This window comes from Crotalus tigris, unplaced genomic scaffold (genome assembly GCF_016545835.1).
Source record: "Crotalus tigris isolate CLP2741 ecotype Arizona unplaced genomic scaffold, ASM1654583v1 scf7180000017614.5298720, whole genome shotgun sequence".
NCBI lineage: Eukaryota > Metazoa > Chordata > Lepidosauria > Squamata > Viperidae > Crotalus > Crotalus tigris.
The window spans coordinates 423,961-432,748 of record NW_024096513.1 but is presented as its reverse complement, the minus strand read 5'-3'; the positions used below and the strand labels follow the sequence as shown (position 1 = coordinate 432,748).

The 8,788-nt window shown below is 37.3% G+C and overlaps 1 protein-coding gene across 1 annotated transcript; it reads right to left on the bottom strand.

Annotated features, from left to right (window-relative positions):
* Nucleotides 1-907: 907 nt before the first annotated feature.
* On the bottom strand, nucleotides 908-1,807 carry LOC120300510 (vomeronasal type-2 receptor 26-like). Its single transcript, XM_039326668.1, has one exon. It carries the CDS (start codon nucleotides 1,805-1,807, stop codon nucleotides 908-910), a length of 900 nt encoding a protein of 299 aa, XP_039182602.1.
* Nucleotides 1,808-8,788: the final 6,981 nt, after the last annotated feature.

Sequence of the window (8,788 nt, the reverse complement as noted above, 5' to 3'; positions counted from 1 at the left end):
TGAATGACATTTTCATGAAATATTAGCCATTGTTGCATGTATCCTTTGTGAATTTATCAAATCTCTGTAAAGTGATCTCAAGTGACAATAATCTATATTTTGTGCTGATGAAAGTGTATTATAGTTGTCCTGTGACTAGCATAGATGGAGGAAAAGATAACTCTATTGTGTTTATTAAACTGACTTTATTAATCTATATAAATATTTCTACTCTGACCACCTTTAAATGAAACCACTATTTGTGAACTCCATATAGCTTTTTCAGATGAATGGTGAGTTTGGGAGGGATGGAGAGATAGAGATAGAAAAAAAATGAGGCAATAGTCATTATGAACATTCCTTATTGCTCTTGGTGGTTGATCATACTCACTGTTGAATGAGCATCTTTTTTTCAGTTAATTGCCTTCATTCCTCATCTGCATTCAGCCCAACTGTCCCAAGTTGGTCAGCCAGTAAAGAAAGACTCCCAGCCCATGGCTAGCCAAAAGCACACTTCACCAAAGCCAAAGTGGTTTCAGAAGTGACAAAGCTGGATCTGAGATTTTTGTGCACAAAAGATACAGTTAACAGTCCCGTGCTTCCTGCCAATCCCTTGGTTATCAGTCAATGTCCAACTGGGTGTTAACAAACTGTTTGGGAAACAGTTCCTGTCTTTGCGTGCTGACCATTCCACATTCTTTTAGTATGGCATTGAGACAGCTGATGCTTCTCAAGAGACAGTATGGCTTGGTTTTGAAAATCTTTGGTGCCTTCCCTGTGTCCCTACCTCCACTGCTCCCTCCCCCTGTTACTGATGTCAGGCTGTCAGTTTTCAATGTATAGCTTAGCAAAATGGCAACCATGATACCTACATTATCTTCTTGTAGAGTCCAATCTTTCAAAATAAAGGGACACAAATGAAAGGTGTTTAAGTCTTCATTTTTATTAAGTTCTCCTTGGAATTCAACTCAGGCTGCAGCACAATATTATAAAATTTGGGGAAAAATATACAACCAAGTAGTCCAAAAGTGGAAGCTAAAATGGAGAAGATCTCCAGAGCTACTGTATACTTCCCTTTTATGCTCAAGTAGGCTGGAATGAAAGAAAACCAAACAGCGCAAAAAATCAACATGCTGAAGGTGATAAACTTGGCTTCATTGAAGCTATCTGGCAACTTCCTAGTCTGGAAAGCAACTATGAAACTAATGATGGACAAAAGGCCCAGGTAACCCAAGACAAAATAAAACATGTTGGAAGAACCTTCATTGCATTTGACTATAATTTCAGTGATTAGAGTGTTATGGTCCAGATCTGGGAAAGGAGGAGAGATGGCCAACCATACTATACAGATAGCTGCTTGCAAAAGGGAGCAAGAAAGAATTATACCTCTGGCCAATCTTTTCCCCACCCACTTTCTCAGGCTGGACCCTGGTTTGGTGGCCATGCAAGGCACAACAACAGTGATGTTTTTGGCCAAGAGGCAGGATACCACTGCTGAGAAGATGAAGCCAAAAGTTGCTTGCTGGAGTAGGCAGGTTATTGTCCCAGGTTGTCCAATGAATAAAAAAGAGCAGAGAAAACAAAGAAGGAGGAACCCAAGGAGGGCATAAGTGAGTTCTCTATTGTTCGCTTTGACAATCGGCGTATCTCTGTGCTTTATGAAAATTCCTAGCAAGAAAAGCGTGAGTAGAGAAAAAAATAGAGCAAGAGATGCTAAACAAGCCCCTAAAGGATCTTGATAAGATAGGAAAATGATAGTTTTGAGAATGCAGTGGTCATGGTGTCTGCTTGGATATTGATCCTCTGAACATTTGAAGCAGTCATTCATATCTGAGGAAAATAACAATAAATCATACATTTTCTGGCTTCTTTCTCCATTGGTCAATCCTTTATCGGCCCAAACATTTGCTATACAGGTAGTCCTACAACAGTTCATTTAATGATCATTCAAAGTTACAATGGCACTGAAAAAAGTGAGTTATTATCTTTTTTCACACTTATGACTTTTGGAATATCCTCATGGTCACGTGACCAAAATCCAGACTCTTGGCAACTGACTCATATTTCTGATGGTTGAGTGTCCCCCAATCCCCTTTTGCGACCTTCTGAAGAGCAAAGTCAGTGGGGGAACCCAGATTCACTTAACCACCATGTTACAAACTTAACAACTTCACTGATTCACTTACAGTACCCACTGTGGCAAGAATTGTTGTAAATGGGGCAAAACTCACTTCACAAATGTTTTGCTTAGCAACAGAGATTTTGGGCTCAATTGTGGTTGTAAGTTGAGGATTAATCGTAATTCATCCAGGTTTCTAGTCTATCCCCTCTTCTCAGAAGGCGTCCTCAAGTCCCTGTGTCCTCTTTATATCTTTATTCTGAGACTTCTCCAGCCTGTCAATAACCTACTGGAAATGTGGTGCTCAAATTGTACACAGAAATTTCCCCTGGCTGGTTTTCTTCAGTACTCTTTCCCCTTCTCCCCTCCCCTTCCTATATATTAAGAGCAGCGTTGAAATGAAGTAGGCATTTCCTTGGAAGAGTAGAATGGAGAGGCAACTTATTTTTAAAAATTTCCTACCTTTCTGGTTTGAAATCTTCCCTTCTGGGCAATGAACACAATTGTAACAACAAAATTTCTCTCCTTCTTTCTTTTCTTTTCGATAACCAGGCAGACAGGAAGGGTTACATACAGAAATGGGCCATATCTAACCATAGAAAGAAAAAGGGTTTCAGGACTGGACAAATGGTGAAGAATAGTATTTCATTTTTAAGTTATTCAGTAGCTCTGTGATACAATTTTCAGACAGCTACTATTGACTGAGGAAATATAGCTAAAAAAGGAAATAGAGATACAACTATTCCTCATTTAGTAGCACAAAAATTTTATAGTGTAGTATTCTTCCCCCTGCAATTGTGGTTTCTTCTAATGAATTAAAAGAGATAAACCAGTATAAATCATAGGTAACTAGACATCAATGGAGCTGACATGCCTAGGAAGAAATGCAGCAGATAAAACCATAAAGTCATAACTTTACATAACTTTTTTTTGTATTTTAATCAATTTACAATTGCATCAATGGCTCTCTATCTTCCTAAACATGATTCCAAGTGCCCAATAAAATAAAAGTAAATGAGGTATAACTATAAAACAAAAATGTGGACTCAGTTACTCTTCTGCTGTCAGTGGTAGGAAAGAAGATAGATATAGGAAAGACTAACCAAACAGAATAACAGAGTTGGAATGGACCTTTGAGGTCTTCTAGTCCAAACCCCTGGTCAAGCAAGAGATCCTATACCATTTCAAACAAAACCTCCAGTGATGGAGCACCCACAACGTCTGGGGGCAAGTTGTTCCACTGATTAATTGTTCTAATTGTAAGGAAATTTCTCCTTAGTTCTAGGTTGGTTGTTTGGTTCTCTTCTTGACTAGGTTTGATTCATTGCTTCTTGTTCTACCTTATAATAAAAGGCTAGGGTATTCCTGGTGGAATCTAATAAATCAGTAGCAACAAATTGATAGTATTATGAGATCCTTTCTGTATATCGTTTCAGGTCTGGTTTTTATTTCTTGGAGAAAAAAAATCCTATTTTACAAAGCACAGAAGGCAAGACATGAATGGATGGAAACTAATTGAGGAGAGAAGCAGCTTAGAACTAAGGAGAAATTTCCTGAGAGTGAGAACAATTAATCAGTGAAACAAGTTGCTTTCAGAAGTTGTGGGTGCTCCTTCACTGGAGGATTTTAAGAAGAAACTAAACATCTGCAATGGTATAGGATCTCCTGCTTGAGCAAGGGGTTGGACTAGAAGACCTCTAATGTTCCTTCCAATCTGTTATTCTGTTATGGGTGGATATATTCAGAATTGTTTCTGTCTCTGAAAATGAACATAAGGATACATGAGAATTTAGGAACATCTGGAATCTACTATACTTCACCTGGTTAAATCCTTGGTGCCAAACAATTTTATCCTCATCTACAGTTAAATATCTCCCATCAGAAGTGTAAGGATTTACCCTTCCAATTTTAACCCTGCAGAAGGAGTTGTTTGGAAAGACAACCAAGTTCGTAATTTCAAGACCAGTTGGCATTTCTCCATGCTTATCCAGAAAGACAGTATCTGCAGCAGAATTATTGAATGAAATGTCTTGAAGAAATAGATGAAGCTAGTTATAAGCAGGGGAAAAACATTAGTCACCTTCGGTTTTCTATGTGGCAGGGTTTTTTTTTAAATGATGTATAGTATAATGCCCTATATATTTTTTATTGTTTTATTGATATTCTGTACATTGTAAGTTGTATTAATGTTTACATGAATTAATTGTGGATCACATTTTTATTTCTCAGAAACCAGACTACATTCCCACACTATATTCTATAGATCCATAAAAGGTAATCTGCTAAAGAGCTATTGGTACTTTTGAAGACAAGTCAGGATCCTATATGGTTAAACTTTGGGACAAGATTGGGAAGACCTGATTTACTTGAACCTTTGGAAGCACATTGGGTGACTGAGCTAATCCCTCTGCATGTCAGTTTGAGCAATGTTGTTAAGATAAATTGGAGGAGGAAACATTATGTTGCATTTAGCTTCTGAATGGGACCGTGTGCCGAAACAGGAAGTTCAAAGGACAATCTAAGAGAATGGGACATCCCTGTAGAAGATACTCTGTGCGAATATGGAGAAGAACAACCCATCTCACATATGTTATGCTAGATATAATGTCCTTCAACAGCTGTGGAGGATGACTTCACGCTGGCGAAAGAAAATATTGTCAATGTGGCCTGACACTAGGAGAATGTCATTTATCCTATTTATTTTATATATATTTTTACACATGCTATGTTTCTATGACCCATTTTATACCTATTTTTACTTGCTCAGTGTTGAATGTTATATGTCTATAATTTGAAGGTGCTTCTGATACGAATAAAGAAAAGCTTTTGAATAAAGGACACTATATACAACCAATAAATTATTAATATGATAAATAAGCATTGTGAATCTACATCCACTATTCATAACTTATAGCAGATTTCTATAGGAATAACATATTTTCAGTTTCTATGGAGGTTACATCATTTCATCTTTGATATGGATGATTAGGGGTGATATGATAGCAGTGTTCCAATATGTCAGGAACAACCACAAAGAACAAAGCGTCAACCTATTCTCCAAAGCAACTGAAGGCAAGACAAGCAATGGATGGAAACTAATCAAGGACAGAATGAACCTAGAACTAAGAAGAAGTTTCCTGACAGCAAGAACAATCAACCAGTGAAACAGCTTGCCTTCAGTGGTTATGGGGGCTCCAACACTAGAGCCTTTAGATAAAGTACTTGACAACTATTTGTCTAAAATGGTATAGGGTTTCCTGCTTGAGCAGGAGGTTAAACAAGAAGATCTCCAAAGTCCCTTCCAACTCTGTTGTTCTGATATCTTAGTTTCACTTAATTAATCCAATAGGAGATAAATTACCTGCCAGGGTTTTAGTTTCTGAAGATTAATATTTTGGTGACCCATCTTTGCTTCCCTTTTCAATTGAGATGAATAGATTTTATGTAAAGCATGTGCTGCTGCATACATGGCATTATAAATACTGTAACTATGAGCAGCCATGGGCATTTCAAAAAAAGAACCAGGAAGACTCTCTATCTTTTCCTCTCCAGTGCATATCTTATTGACCGTTAATGTCCCAGTGGAATTTGTGAAAAGACACCCAAATGATTGTTCCCAAAACTCCTTGAGAAAAGTATCTTCTCTTGTCCCAAATGGCTGGAGCCCCTGAAGAAATGTATGGAACCCCTGAACTTCATTGGACTGAACTGTCAGAGAAATGGCTCCTCTGAATTTCTGCAAACGCCATCCTTTCTGGAAGCTCATTAATGCAAAATCAATCTGAGCTGTCATGATCCACACCTTCCCACCAGGAGTAAGTTCTTCGGGTAGACTACTGACTGTTTCTATCATTAAGGTCAACCAAATAAATGAACTTGTTTCTCCATAAACAATAAAGACTTTGGCTTTTCCTTGCATCATATGTAGATTATATTTTTCAGCTGTTTCCCATGTATCTTCATAGTTGGGAATATAAGCTTGTTTTGGAGTTCTTTCAATGAAGTCTGAACAGATTCCATTCTTGGAAAACAAGGACTGCAAGCTTTGTAGGAAAAGTGTCCCACTGTTATCATCTACAATGAAGAGGCCAATCCAAGTCCATCCAAAATGTTGTAACACATGGATAATCCCCAAACCTTGATGGGCTTCATTAGGGACAATGCGGTAAAAGGAAGGAGTTTTATACTTCTTTTCTTGGACAAAAGAGCCATATGTAATCTACAAAAAAGCAAATAAATAAAATTATGCAAGAAAGTCAACACAAAAAATTTGGCCAACTCTGCTAATTCCATTAGCTTTTTTTACCATTGTCCACGGTGGGAATCAAAGCATCCTTCTACTTTTGTGCATAGAGCAATCTTGCTGCTGTCACCATGTATAAAATCAGAGTTCCAATTTTTTTCCCAGTTCTCTTTCCATTAGACCCAGAAGGAAAGTTTCTGGTTGAATCTTTATGTTCGCTTTAAGAATTTTCTGCATTAATATATGAATAAGGCAATATTTCTTTGCCTTATCACATGTCCACCATAAATGATAAAAAGTCCCTTCTTTACATTTACATTACCAACATCATTTGAAATACCTTTATAAATGAATATTTATATACTTCACTGACCTTAGGAAATTAACATAATGATCTCTACATGCTCCCCTCATATAAGCAGTATGATTTAGTTTGTCATAATACATAATATATTAGATCTCTGGACTTTTGATTTGATCTCTGAGTATGGCACTTTGGCTGCAAACATTTTATCTCCATTCGGGAGGAGGTGGACATCTTCAGTGCAGCACAATTCAAAGTGCACTGAAGATGCCCGCCTCCCCGAATGGAGATGAAACGTTTGCAACCAAATCCTCAAGCGCGTATATCAAACTAACAGCCCAACTACCATTCCGAGCTACTAATATTCAAACACATTTCAATCATATTAGATCTCTTTTCATGAGTAATTTAATTTAATTTAATTTAATATTTGTACAATGCTGATTGATCTAAACAGTATATGCTATTCTTTTCTCTGTATCACTAAGATGCGGAATATATATTTTTCTCCTTTCCAGTTCAGTTTCTTGAAGATTTGGGAGGAAATATGCAGGTAACAGAATAATGGAATAACTGGTTTGGCCTTTGAGATCTTCTAGTCCAATTCTCCTCCTGAGGCAGAAAATCCTATACCATTTCTCACAAATGGTTGCCCAATCTCTTTTTAAAAACCTCTAATGACCTTCTTTTCACCGAAGCAATGTGAGCTCAAGAAAAATGAGCTTCTTATTTTTGACAGTCTACATATTTTCCCCAATATCAGTCACTTGCCTGCCCATTGTTCAAAAATTGACTATATTAACAAAGAAGACAAAGCTCTACTAAGATAATCCCAGAGACTCATAAAATACCCTCTTGTTATTTCTGTCAGGCTGTATAAGGGACACATTTCTGATGCAGATACCCTGAGCAGAGGAGATGAAAAATGTATTTTTGGACTCCTCTAGTGCAGTTGAAGGGCCAAAGAGAATTCATTGTAAATAAAGCTGAAGGGAAGACATGAAAGTGACTGGGATAGTCACATAAGTACTAAAGTGAGAGCATGGAGAAGTATCAACAGAAAAAGAGGGATTCACTCAACCATTTTGTGCTTGATTGCTGCCTAGCCCTAGAAGACAAGAGATAAAGCAGTTGGCCAACCTGTTATGTTACACACTGCATAGTCTTTAAAATGTTAGCAAAAGGTTTGGGGGGAAATGGGTGAGCAATACCAAAGTTGTGTGTATAAATTTATTTTACTCTTTATCTGAAGTATTTTTTTATGAATGTAATGTAAAATTGAAAATATTTTTTTTTTTACAAAAAAACAGTCTTTAAAATGTTAGCAAAGGAAATAAAATGACCACTCATCTCTTTAGATATGAGGGTAGTAAATAATTCATTTTTTCATTCAGATATGTGCTGCTAATTCTGCCACAACAAGTTTGGGAATGCCAAGAAAAAGAGGAAATAGTGGGTTTAAGAAATGTCCAATTGTCTCTGATTTTTTTTAGTGCTTTCTGAGCTTCGTTGTTTTCTTGCAGAGGTTTCATTACCCAAGCTAGATACCAACATCACTAGCACTGGTGATGTTACCTAGTTTGGGTAACAAAACCTCTGCAAGAAAACAACCAAGCTCAGAGAGCACCAAGGATGCCTTATTTCAACCCTCAACTACAAATATTCTCCTTTACTGGAATGTTTTACCTGTGGAATTTTGTAGAGGCTTAAGATAACTGCCATGTCCAAGGAAACATCGTAGCCAATCCCCCCAATGACAGCTATGAGATTTTTCTCCACCCCACATTGGAAGTTGGGAACAAACTGGTCAGCTTTTGAGAGCAGATCCAAGATATTGCGATAGACCATCCTTGCATCATAATAGCTGTCATAAATATGGAATCCAAGGGTGATGTTGGGCAAAAGGTGAGTATCCTTATTGATCTCATTTACACAAAAAACCAAGGACAGCAGGTGCTGGTAGAACTTGGTGATCATGCTGTCAACAGAGAAATATATTGCAGTTTTAGTAATTTTCACCTTTGTACTGTGCAAAACAAATGCTTGTTTTATTGAACTCTCTTTCAATCCCTTTTTATATTTCCTTACAATTGTATCTACCTCTGAAATTCACCTTCTTGTACATTCATGTGATGGTGTAATC

Coding starts and splice junctions, on each gene's coding strand:
- LOC120300510 (XM_039326668.1), bottom strand. CDS start 1,807: ATGAATGACTGCTTCAAATGTTCAGAGGATCAATATCCAAGCAGACAC.